The sequence below is a fragment of the Antechinus flavipes genome, chromosome 3 (assembly GCF_016432865.1).
Source record: "Antechinus flavipes isolate AdamAnt ecotype Samford, QLD, Australia chromosome 3, AdamAnt_v2, whole genome shotgun sequence".
Classification (NCBI taxonomy): domain Eukaryota; kingdom Metazoa; phylum Chordata; class Mammalia; order Dasyuromorphia; family Dasyuridae; genus Antechinus; species Antechinus flavipes.
The window spans coordinates 281,447,357-281,461,035 of record NC_067400.1 but is presented as its reverse complement, the minus strand read 5'-3'; the positions used below and the strand labels follow the sequence as shown (position 1 = coordinate 281,461,035).

Sequence of the window (13,679 nt, the reverse complement as noted above, 5' to 3'; positions counted from 1 at the left end):
TAATAATTATTGGGGTTCCTTGTTTCAAGTCTTATACCTCAAATCAGCTCAATTGTAAAGTTGGCTTAGCATGTTTCCTAGGGTAATGTGGATAAATAGGTCAGCTACACATCTAATTTTCAAAAAATATACATCAATTTAAAAAGGAAGAGATGTCGAATATTTTCTGTATAAAAATGTTCATATTTTAATAACTTATTATATAACAAAAGATTACAACATAGGATTAACCAAGATAAAATTATAAACACAATTTAAGAAACTAAGAATGAATAAAAAATGTAGAATTCAGTCAACAGGATTTTATTTTGTAAGGCTGAGGTACAATAGCTAGAATAAATTTTGTACTTTAAAATTTTTTTCTTATGATTATGAATTTGAGAAACTTCAACAAACAAAATTTCCTCATAAAAGAGAAAAAGAAGCCTGTATAAAGCAAAAATTTATCACCCCCCCTTTAAATACATATGTCAAATGTAACATGGGAATTTTAATTTGTTCTTGTCTGTGTTCCTATCTGAATATCATTATGCTGTTTTGTGTATTTTTAAAAAAATATTTCTGACAGTCTTCAAGTCTTTCACTATTACTGTCACTGTGCTTTTAATCCACTCAATAATCTGCCCTCTCATCTTGCAAAAATTTTCAATTGTACAAAATTATGGTAGTCAAGCAAAACAGATCAATGTACTGGCTATGTCTGAAAACATGGATCTTGTTCTCTCTCTAGTCAAACACACCTCTGCCAAGAAGCAGTGAAACTCATCACTCTTCTAGAATCATGACTGTTCACTGCATTTATTTCATATTTGTTTTTTCAATCCTTACTTTATTTAACCTTTTTTAAAACTCTGATAGCTTTGACATCATTGACTACCTTCTCCTGGATACTCTCTCATCTTTAGTTTTCATGACAAAGTTCTCTCCGGGCTCTTCCTACCTGTCACTCTACTGTCATCAATATCCCTTTAACACTCTATCCTGGTCTTTTATTTCTTCTATTACTTCTCATGGGTTCAATTATCTTTTTTGAAAAAATTCTCAGATTCATATATTTAGACCTAAGATATACTAAATTTCAGTCCCATCTTTTGGACTTCTTGAAATGAATAACCTGTAGAAATCTACACTCAACACATCAAAAACAGAACACATTACTTCTCCTCACCCTTACTTCCAAACCTTTCTTTTCCAAACTAATTTCCCAAGGGCCCATTAAGTGTTCGATCTCTGTAATTCTCAAGCATTATTCTTATTCACTTCACAGAACCAGGTCTCTTTGTACAGAACTTCTTCTCACTCCTACAGCCCCTACTCCAGTGCAGGCCCTTATCACTTTGGGCCTAGACTATTGCAATAAGCTTCTGTTTCATCTCTCCACAAAATCTATCCTCCTTTCATCTGGCAATGTTTACCTAAAGCACAGCTCAGAATAAATCATTTCCTCATACAGAAAGAGCTTAATGAATGATTGCTAATTGACATGTTTCCTTTACAATGTTGTAGGCATTGTATAATTTATTCTCTTGGTCGTGTTTAATAATTGCATTAACTGGTACAAGGCCTCCCAAGTTTCTCTGAACATGTCTCATTTGTCATTTCTTATAAAACAATAGTACTCTATTACATTCATATTTTGTTTAAACTCCAGCTGTTTCGCAATCATTCCTATTTACAATTTGTTGCTTTAACAAATAAGTACTGTTGTGAACATTTTTCACGTGTCCTTTTCCTCTTTTTTCCTCTTAATAGTATATGCCTAATAAGGTATAACTGGGTGAATGATGTGCATGGTTCACGCTGCTTTCCAAAATGATGAGACCAATTTACAACTCCACCGATAGTGCATTAGTGTACCTGTCTTCCCTACTCCTTCCAACAACTGTTACTTTTCCTTTTTTTCCCCATCTTTGTCAGTTAATGGATATAGAGTGTGATCTCAGTTATATTAATTTGTAGCTCTTTACTAGTGAATAGTAATAATGTTTCCCACAAGGTTTTTGATAGCCTGCATTCCAACAAGTCAATAAATATTTACTCTTTGCCACAGACTCTAGTTAGTGCTGGAGATACAATGAAAAATTTAAAAAACAGTCCCTGCTCTTAAAGAGCTCATAGACAGAAGACATGCATATAACTACATATATATACAAGATATACATATAGTAAATTGAAGGTAATCTCAAAGATATTGAAAACTGAGAGAGGCTTCTTGAAAGAGATGAGATTTTAGCTAGAACTTGAAGAAAACAGGAAAGTTAAGAGGTAGAGATCTGAAGGGACAGCATTCAAGGAATAGGGCACAGACAGTGAAAAATTACTGAGTTGGTTGAATGAAGGTCATGTGTAAGAAACAGCAAAAAGGCCTGTATCATTAGAAAATATAGATATAAAGAAAAATAAGTGTAAGAAGATTAGAAAGGTAGGAAGAGACAGTTTGGAAAGGGCTGTAAAAGCCAAAAGACTTTATATCTGATCCTGAAAATAACAGGAAGCCAAAAATTTTTGAGTAGGGTGGTCATATGGTCAGACATGCACTTTAGAAAGATCACTTTGGTAGTTGATTTGAGGATGGACTAAAATGGTATTTGAGCCAGGAAGCCTAATCAGAAGGCTTCTCTAATAGTGCAGGTAGGTAATGAGGCTCTGCAACAAAGTGATGACTACATCAGAAAAGACAAGGGGACATAAATGAAAATATTCTATGGAGATAAAACTAAAGGACTTGACAACAATTGGGATATGTGGGGTGAGTGTATGTGCTGAGTGAAGGATGAGTGTGGTTGAGTCTAGGAGATTGGGAGAATGGTGAGGCACTAAAAGGGAAATTAGAAATGGGGATGGTTTGAGGAGAAAATATCAAATTATAGTTCTTTTGAGAATTACCCAGTCATATCTACTTACCACTTATCTGTTTGGGGAATGGTTTTTATTCTTAAATATTTAAATCAATTCTCTCTATATATCAGATCTCACTTTTATCAGAAATACTATTGTTGCAAATATTTTTTCAGTTAACTGCTGCTCTTGTTTTTGCAAAAATAATTATATTGCAAAAAAAATGTCATTTTTTATTATATTGATATGACCCAAACAAAGCAGCTAGATGGTACAGAGGATAAACTGTGGGTCTGGAGTCAAGAAGACTGATCTTTTCAAGTTCAAATCTAACCTTACATACGTAATAGAAGTGTGACCTTGGGCAAGTCACTTAACTCTGTTTGCCTCAGTTCCCTGAACTATAAAATGAGCTGGAGAAGGAAATGACAAATCAATATAGTATCTTTGCAAAGTAAACTCCAAATAAGTTCATAAACTATCAAATGTTTATTTCATTTCTCTTAGAAATTTCATTTATTTCATAACTCTTAGAAGGTAGAATATCAGACTATTTTATTAATTTTGCAGTTATTTACAAAGGATTTTTTCTATTTCTTGCCTCTACAGTATTATGCATTTAATAAATATTTTTAGACTTATTCCACTATACTTGAAATTTTTGCTTTTGCTAAATTTGGTTCATCAAAAGAGATGACCAGATAAGAAAGAAAAGTTTTGGTGTTCCTGATTCAGGTCAATATGTAAGAGTCTATTACAATTTGTTTTAAATGTTTACTTGAGTCTTCCTACCCATATTTTTGTGCTCATGTTTTGAAAAAAAAAGTCTTCCCCAGCTTTTCTTAATGTTTTTTTTTGTTATCTTTTTAAAAAATTATCTCTAATTTATCCTGTCTAAATAGTTTTGCTATAATTTGACGTGTATCCTCAAAAGGAGCAGCTGGGTGGCACAGAGAATAGAGAACTGGGCCTGGAATCAGGAAGACCTGAGTTCAACTGATTTCTCAGGTACTAATCTGTGTTATCCTGGCCAACTGACTAACCTCTGTTTGATTCAGTTTTCTCATCTGTAAAATGAGCTGTTGAAGAAAATGGCAAACCACCCCAGGATCCTTGCCAAATGGGATCAAAAAGCACTGTACTTATGCAAAATTGTACAATAAAAATCATAGGGCTTAACGGGGGAAAAAGATTAGGTTACAATGCTTAAAAATCTTGTCAGTGACATTAAAAAAAAAAATAGAAACATAATAAACAGTAGCAGTTTTCTAAATGTTAAATGGTTTTAAAGTACATAAATACTACAATAAATAGGGGGAATGTCCACCTGAGCCTGAGGCTATTCACAGCCAGGGTAAGGTTTGACCTGCATTCTATTCCCCATGACCTGAGTTAGCAAAAGTTCTGAATATGATGGGCAAGCCTCACAGTTCCTATTGTAAGACAAGATACACAATACATAGCTTTTTTTACCTTGACAAAGAACTAAAATTTGCTTGCAGAAGTGGGCATCAATCAGAAGGCTTATAGCTTTTGAATTACTGTGAAGTACTGTGAATTTATGCATTCAGTGTTTGTGGAAAAAATCATAAATATACAAACTTGAAATTTGAATAATATTAAGTTGTGTTAGAACAAATTTCAGTTTCCAAAATATGTTTTGGCAGAAGTGACCATGTATTCTGGCTTAGACAGATTTATTTGTAAGCTGACTCCTCAGATAGACCGTAGCTTAAAAAGGTCAAGGTCACTTGGTACTTAATAAATGTTTGCTGATTCAAACAGTGTCTTTTTTTTTTTTTTTTGGTCTTTGGGTCACAAAAGCCTAGTCATTATACATATTATTATACCATCATACATACATAATACAGAGTTTATACATTATATATAGATCTTGAATTCCATTTTCCTACTTGAAATAAAAAGGGAAAAAAAGATAAAAGGGTAAAAAATGGAGCAATAAGTATCTAAAATGTTCCTTGACTTTTTCAAATTTCAAATGAAGTTCTTTGCAATTTGGCTAGATTTATGGTCACACAACAAAAAAATTTCACAACTCAAAGGGATCTTACTCCTCCAAACTCCTCAATTTATAGTGGGGGAAATTAAAAACTACCAGAGGGGTAGAATAACGTAAGTTCTCATTAGTAATAAGTATTAGAGTCAAGCCCAGATAGCATGACTTCAAATTCCAAGTTCTTGCTATGCTTTCACTGCTAAAATTGGTTTCTCTGGTGTGCATTTGATGAATATTACTACAACCTAGGGAAAAGGTAAATATATGTTCCAACTTATTCCAGACTGAACTAAACTTATCACTTTGAGAGCAAAATCACTTACCTTTTCACATAGCAACTTTTTAAATCCACCAGTGCCCTCTATCGGTCTATAGATATAGACATATATATATATATATACACACACACATTTACATGTATATATCTATACTTACACCTAAGAGTCAGGATTTGCAGTTTATTCACTCACTATGTAAAAATTATGTCAAGATAAATCAGCATCTACAAACTGCACTTCTCTTGTACAAAAAAAAAAAAAATCATCATCTAGATATGATGGAACTCTCCTCTTCTTATATGATCATTGTCCATATTCTAACATGGGCAAGGTTCACAATTCTAAATATTCTAATATGGTTCTTTGAAGATTCTGATATTCTAAGATGTTCAAATATCTTCAGTGAAATTCACTAGAGTGGGAAGGGCCTAAAAATTCCTGTTAGTGGATGAGACTATGCTGCCTGAATCAAGTTTCAGAACATTATAGAGCCTCCTCAATGAAACCCATGGTTATCAAATGAAAATGGCATAAAAATCCACACTATAAAAATTAAATGGATAAAAAATGTTTGGGGATGTTCTATGAGTACAAATCATGGAATACCAGAATTTTCAAATAATCAAAACTTTAGGTTTTTTACAAAAGGCTCCAGAAAAACTGATGAAAACAGTGGTGCATCATCAACCATGAATACATGTGAGCTAGGACATAAAAGACATGATTGACATACAGAACTAGAAAAGGAACTGGAATTGTCATGTATTAAGTATGAGAAATAACAGGCCACATGTATTGCACACTAAAAGAGCAAAAAGTTCAGTGAGTTGTATGTGTCATCATAAATGTTTTTTGTGAAAAGCATGGGGTGACATGGAGGGGCCCTAAATTAAACTATGGGAAGCAATAATTACACATGAGATCATAGACCTATAGAACTCAATTCAATATTAAGTACCTAATATGTGCAAGACACCCTGTGAGTTGTGAGAACTATGACAAAAACAAATCTCTGTCCTCAAGCATACTAAGTAAAAATAACACAGATAAGTGAAGGTTGTGGGTCTTGAGTCGAATCTTTAAGGAAACAGAGGAACAAAAGAGTATTTGGGTAAATTGGACAAACTTTGACAAGGGACCTCTAAGACATCTCAGATCTGAATTTCTTGGAGCTGGGGATAGTAAACAGCTCAGTCTGAAGGGGACTCTAAGCCATGTCAATCCTGAGCTTCAGCAATCCAAAATATTGTGAAAGCCTTTGTTTTTAAGGGACTCAGAATTTAGTAGAGTGAGAAACGCAAGAGAAGTAACTATCACTTTGTTCTGGGGTCCCAGAAACTTAAGAAATATTAGTCCTCTAGGAATCAGAGACAGTGAGAGATCACACTTAGTCATTTCAGAGTCCTACAAGGTAGTTAATTACTATCAACTGAACATTCCCTACACTATGTAAAATAAATTCACAGCTTTTCCATGTTTTACAACCAGTATCTGTTGAGATCAAAAAGTTTCAAACCCCCACCCAATTCCTAACCTTCCAAGTCCATTGAACCTTCTAGAATCACCAACTGTTAAAGTCTGCTGAAACCTTGGTTTTTTCAGAAAAATGGAATCCTTGGCCACTTTTTCCAATGCCATCTCTCAGGTCTTCTGACCTAAGGGACCAGAAAAAGGAACAGGTGCAATCTTGCATACTATTTCTAATCTGTCCCCCTTTACCTTCATCACTCTGTAGTGTTGTAGGGATATAGTGCACTGTCCCTGGAGTGAGAAATGCCTCGGAACAAATCCCTCTTCAGGCAAGGCATTTAACTATGCCTCAGTGAAGACAATACCTGTACCACAGGTACATATTGCACAAAGGTACAATACCTGTACCACAGATCTTTGTGAAGATCACAGTGAGCTCACTAGTTTCTGTTCCTGTTTCTAGATCACGAATTTCTATTCAACTGGATCCTCACTTATCCTGAGAATCTTTTCATTTCTCCCTAACTCCCAGAAGTAGTTAGTTCAAACCTTCTCTGTTCTAACAACAAAGTCTACATTATCTCCCTTCTCTCTTTTGGAAGAGAAATTGTTAAGAGAATAGAGAACATCTGTGATAAACTCCTCTTCCCCCAACTCCATGTCCTTCTTCATCATCCCCATTTTCCTCTTTTGCTCCAGTCTCTGGAGAAGTCTTCTTCCAGAAGAAGAAGCAAGTTCTTTTTGCTAAAGTTCTCAATCCTATGATCTACCATTTCCTAAAGGCAAGTTGGTCTTTAATCTAATCTTTTACCTTCAATCTTTCCAAATCCATTGGTATCTTCCCCTAGCCCTAAACCTTTTCTCCCAATATGCCCCACCTACCTACAAACCCTTCTCATTCTTCAAAAAATATCATAGGCTTGATCCTGTCAATCTAAAAGGGATTAGCCAGTCCTTTTTTTCTTTCATAGCTAAACAACTAGGCTTATCTGCATACTAACTTCCTCACTAAAATCTCATTTCTCCTATAATTTGGCTTCCAACAAATGCAGGAAGATACAAAAATAAATTGTAAAACACCCTCTGCCATCAAATAGTATACATTTTACTAGAGGGGTGGGTTGTAGGAACAACATGTTCATGAATAAGTAAAGAAAAAATATGTAACTAAGTGGCCACAGTCCCCAAACTTTGGATTTATGGACTGGAACACTCCCTAAAACTACTTTCTTTAAGTTTATTGTGCTTCCACCAACTTGTGTGTAGGTTTTCATATATATGAATAAAAAAGTCTCAGCTTCTGTTCAAGTACTCAAGTACAGCACAGAATAGCTTTTATTCTACACAATAAAATGTGCAAAAAATCCAAAGACTTCACAGGATACCACAAGCAATGCACAAAATATATAAAAAATGCAAAATTCTCTTCCATTCCAGCCCTAAAAGTCAAATGTTGATTAGAGATTCTATATTGATTCTTCTGGACTGGAACATTCATTACTTGGGCAAGAAGTTCCTCCCTCCACTGCAAGTGTCAAGGATACTATCTTTTCTCTATAAACACTTTTCTTTAATGAGATTAGTACAGCTTCCATGGCTTCCAGTTATGCTCAGGGCTTGCAAATCCATATAGAGAACCCTAATCTTTCTCCCAGTATTACCCATTGCCTGCTGGAAACACTATCTGGCTGCCTTTGAGAACATTTCAAAATCATAAATCCAAAATGTTTCTCATATTTCTCTCCAAATGCACCTCTATTTTAAACTTTTCCATTTCTGTTTAATGGTGGTGATATTCTTCCAGTCATCCTAAGACTCATTTACTCTTATCTCTCCCGAATCTCCATTTTCAATTTTGTTGCCAATTCCTATCAATTCTGCCTCTACCTCTGTCAAATCTAACATTTACTCTAATTCAGAGACTCCTTATTTCTCAACTAGACTATTGCAATAGCATCCCATCTCCTTGCTTTCATTCTCTCCTCCCCCAACCCATCTGCCACACAGCTACTAAATAAGTACTTCTCAAACACAGATCTTACCACATCATTACTCCTACTCAAAAATTTTCAATGGCTTCCTTTTACCTCTAGAATGAAATTTAAAAATCTCAACCTAACAATGGACTCACACAAGAACAATTAAAAAAAAAAAAAACTAGTATGAAATGGTGAACTAGTGAGGCAGTTTATTACCTAAAGTGCATGTTAAATTTAAAATATCAATAAAATTGTTCAATTTCTTTCTCAACTTTATTTTTTGGTTACAGATATTCCCTTTTCTTCCATCCCTATTATTTTTCAAAAACTCATTCCTTCTCCCTCAAACTTTCAATAGAGCTTTCCCTTACAATAAGAATTATCAAGTAATAGCATTTAAGGCTCATCACAACCTGATCTCCAACTAACCTTCTAATTTATCTCCTATTATTCCTATTTACCTACTTTACATTCCAGTAAAATCAGGCTGCTTCAGACATAATTTTCTCTGCGCTTTTGCACAAGTAGATCTTTATGACTGGAATACGTCCTTTCTCATTTCTACCTTGAAAACTATTTTCCTTCAAAGCAAAATTTGTCTACTACCTCACAATTTCCCTAATGTTTTGCATTGTGGGCCTCTTGAAATTACTTTGTATTTCCTCACTTGTATTCCCATTCTAGGTACCTTTTTCTCGAACCCAACACACTGTCTGCCCCACCTAAGGTAAGATAATTGAGAACAAGACCTGTTTTATTTTTGGATACTCAGCATCTAACAGTGCACTACACACTGCAGCTAATTATTTCATTGAGCTTTTCATTATTTAATTTTATATAATAATTTTTGGAAACTCAGGTTTTTTTGTTGTTTTAATTAGGAAGGAAAAAAACAACTGACATGAAAAGGTGGGCCAGTCATGAAGCAAAAGAAATGTAACAATAATATTCAATCGTTTTTCATCCTCTATGGAAAAGTTAGAGAAAAACAAATAAAAATTTCACACAAGAAGGCAAAGATGTATTCCAATCTGTTTGGTTGGGAAAAGAATATAGACATATAAATATTCAAAGTAATAAATTAGCAACTTTAAGAGATAACAGAAGCTCCTCAAAAGAAGGAATCTGCCCAAAACTAAAAATTGCTACCTCCTCCAAATATGACATCTGACAAGGCAGAAAATTATAGTAACTGGTCTTTTATTTTTTTTTAAAGTTGACATATTTTGTGTTTTACATCACTTAACATTTTTCAAAGGACTGCCCCTCATAACAAGAGAAAAAAAGAGATCAGCAAAACTAAACAACACAGTGAGAGGCTAATTTGTGCAACATTTCAAATGCACAATCCTGTATATGTGCAAAGAGAGAAAGGTAAACCATCCCATCTCTTCTTTGGGGTTAACTGAGTCTAGACATCATAATTTTACAGTATTCAGCCTGAAATGTTTTATTATTCTGTCCAATTTCACTGTTGACATTGATCCTTTTTTTCTTCATCAGATACAATCACTGGGCTTGCATCAAATTTCTCCATCCTCCAATCTACCCTGCACAAAGCTTTCAAGATAATTTTCCTAAAGCACAGATCTGGTATTGCTATTCCTCTACTCAAAATGCACCAGTAGGACAAAAATAATAAATTCCTATTTGGAATTCAAACCTCTTCCCAATCTGACTTCAGCCTGCTTTTCCAGGTGTGAAACGTGACTTCCTTTCTTGCACAATCTAGTCCAAATATCCTACTGACTATTCCTCATATATGACATTCCATCTCCTTTTACACTTTAGAATTCTAAGCTTCTTTCCAGCTTGACATGGGGCTTTTCCTCACATGCCCTTCTTGCACCTCTTATTATCCCTTCCCTTCAATGACATTACATATATTTTGTATTTACTTATGTAGGAACAAATTGTTGTCCCTGATAAAATATAATCTCTTTGTAGACAGGGACTGTTTCATTTTTGTTTTTGTAATCCCAGTATTTAGGAAAGTAGACACAATATTTGTTGACTGATTTCCCTAATGTTCTATCTACTCTTATGCTCTGTAGTGGGATCAAGTGGCTCTCTCTAGACACTCAAGAGTATGCTGTCCTACTGTGTGGGCAAATATTCAAATGTGGTCTCAGTAATTGGCCTGGAGATCCATTTTTTGTCAGTGGCTAAGATCTAAGAGTCTTCAGCCCCATTTCCTTGAAATTCATGAAGTTATATCGTGACCTGGGATCATGACTGAAAAACTACCTGGTAATACTATGCATCCTTCAAGTATTTTTATAAATGTCAACTATAAATCAACTTTGTATAGAACTCTACTTCACAATTTTCTTGAAGTAGATAGTAAAACTATTTTACATAGGCTCAGAAAGGTTACAGTAACTTTTCTAGTTCACAAAGCTAATAACTAGAAACTGGATTTTAACTCATATCTCTGTACTAAGTATTTCAAACTCAATATATCCCAAACTGAACTTGAATCACTCCCCTTCCCTAACTTCCCTGTTGTTTTTGTTTCCTAGAGCACCACTTTTCCAATCACTTAGGATCCCTACTTTGGCCTTATCCTTGACTCACTTCCTTCATCCTAAGTGTCAGGAGAGCTGTCTTGCTCATTCTGCCTCACCTCACATCTGAACCATTCTATTTTTTCTACCCAGTCACTCACACTTCCCACTAGTTCACTCATACACTTCTCTTGCACTACTATAGTCCTAATTAGTTTGTCTCATTTCTCCACAAAGTCATTTTTCTCAATCAGGCTTGGACCCCCGATCATGCCACTACTCAAGCTCCAACGGCTTCCCAATAAAATATGTTACTGTTTAGCTTTTAAATACCTTTATAACCACATAAGAAGATTCAGTGTTTCCAACTCAAGTTATACCTATTATGCAAAGTCTTTCCTAATCTTCTCACCCTTCTACTACTCCACTTCCTTCTCCTTCTTTTGCTTTATTCTCTTTTCTCTCTCCTCTCCCTCCTCTTTCTTTCCCTCCCTCCTTCCTTCTCTCTCTCTCTCTCTTATGTATGTTTCTCCATATAGAATGTAACCTAGAGGAGAGGTGTTGATTTACTTCTGTCTGTATTCCCCAGTGGAACGCTAAGTGTCTGGAACATAGGCCTTAAATCAATGCTTGACTGATTCCAAAAAGGGGTGAAATACCTAGTGTATTGTGCTTAGCATAGTAGAATGGGCTCCTTAAGGACACAGACCATTTTTCCAGTGGTCTTTGCCTCTACAGAAAAATGAGCTAAACAAAGAGTAGATGCTTAATAAATGCTTGTGATCATTTTTTGTCTTCTTTCAAAAGCTTTTACTACAATGATTTAGGACTGCACCTACATTAATTGCACAACAGGGAGACAGTGGTCTAACATTTTATACACGTTTTACACATACACCATGCACATATACAAATACATGCTATGTACAATATGTGTAAATATGTACATGTTATAAAGAAACACGTGTATTTATACAAATATATCCACACACATATTTCTACCAACGGTTCTTGTGGAGTAATCTCTACTAAATCTAGTGGATGAAGTGAAGGATTTAGTCAGTAGGACCTGACTTTGAATCTAATTTCAATGACTAGATTTTTCTATCCTGTTCAAAGCATTTAACCTCAGTTTCAGTTTGCTCACTTATAAATCTGCCTTTATTAAATACCAGGCCCTGGGAATAACAAAGATAAAATTTAAATAACTCTTTTAAGGAATTTACATTCTAAAGGAAAAAATTGTAAATATCAAAGCATATACAAAATCACAATATAATAGCATTTCTCCAACTCTTTAAGATTTTCAAAATGCTTTATAAATATGATCTCATTTAAATATCAAAACCCTGTGAAGTACGTGCTATTTATTTTCATCAGAAACAAAATGACCTGTCCAAGGTCACACAGCCATTAAGGAGGAGAAGATGGATTTGAATTCGAGTCTTTCTGACTCCAGGCCCTGGGGCTTCAAGCACTGTACCATCTAAGAACTCTTGAGGGGGAAAGTTTCTAGCAGTTGAAGGTGAGGAGGGTATAGGAAAGTTGACATTTAATCAGGGTCTTAAAAGGAAACCAGGGAATCGAAGCGGGCTGCAGTGAGAAAGGAAGGCATCACAAGCAGGAGCAGGGAGGCAGGAAATGGAGCATTTGGCATCAAGGAAAAGGTGAGGGAGGCTACAAAGGCAGGTCTTGGACAAGGTTTTTTGGAGGCTAATAACAGCCCCCGGTCTCATAGGGTTGTGTCGGGGCTCAAAAGAAGTAACAGGTGCAAAGTATTTGGCATCCCTTGAGGTAGTACATCTATACGAGGCCATTACTCGAGATGATCCGGAGCCGGGGCCCGGGATTCGCGCTTCACGCGTCACGCGTGCGCGTGGGGGAAAGGGGCACGGGAGTTAAGCGCTTCAAGCGCTTTGCAGAAAAGGACTGAACTGCTGTCCCCGGGCGCAGCCAACACCGCACCAGTACAGTCCCCGGGGATGTCCGAAGCGGGAGCAGGGAAGAAGCTCCGCGAGCCGGCGGCAGGGGCAAAGGGCGGAGGGAGAGACAGCTGCAGCGGGGATCAGCGTGGCTCACCTTGAACATGTTGCTGGCAGCAGCGGCGGATCCGGCTTGGGGGTGGGGGCGGGGGGGGTCACCTCAGTTTAACTCCACCCACCACAAAAAGGCCTATTACGGCGGCCCAGTCAGGACATTGTTATTCAGAGAGCAATGCGTACACAGAAAACTAACGGCGATCCGTAGTACAAACTTTATTAATAATCTAGCCGCAAGCACTATCACCTGCAGTGGTATGAGTTGCCAAGAGCAATTGGGTGGGGGAAGAGAAGGCAGGAAATTCCAGTTTGCTAAGCAACGGGGAAAACGCGCCCACGCGCGATAGCCCAGGCTGCTGGCAGTCCGGATGCAAGGAAGTTACGGGGGTTTCGAGGGGCTGCCGGGGCTGGAGGAACACCGGGGTGCTTGCAGTCCAACGTTTGTCCCCATCCGCCCCGGCCCGAGGTCCAGAGGCAGAAGCTGACGCGGGCACGTCGAAGAAACTGCTCGGACTGACACGGTGGACGCCGTTGCTTCCCCCCCCCACCCT

General features: G+C 36.5%; 1 protein-coding gene across 3 annotated transcripts in view; it reads right to left on the bottom strand.

Annotated features, from left to right (window-relative positions):
• Positions 1-13,679, bottom strand: part of APOO (apolipoprotein O) — an 88,643-nt gene that overhangs the window by 68,213 nt on the left and 6,751 nt on the right. The window contains exon 1 of one of the 3 annotated variants that reach the window (XM_051985105.1): positions 13,169-13,272. The exons of 1 other annotated variant lie outside the window; for it this stretch is intronic. In XM_051985105.1, coding sequence (XP_051841065.1) covers positions 13,169-13,177 — 9 coding nt within the window. In that variant the 5' untranslated portion in view covers positions 13,178-13,272. Of the gene's footprint in view, positions 1-13,168; positions 13,273-13,679 lie in introns of those variants that run through there. One more of the 3 variants, XM_051985104.1, reaches the window with a different exon arrangement.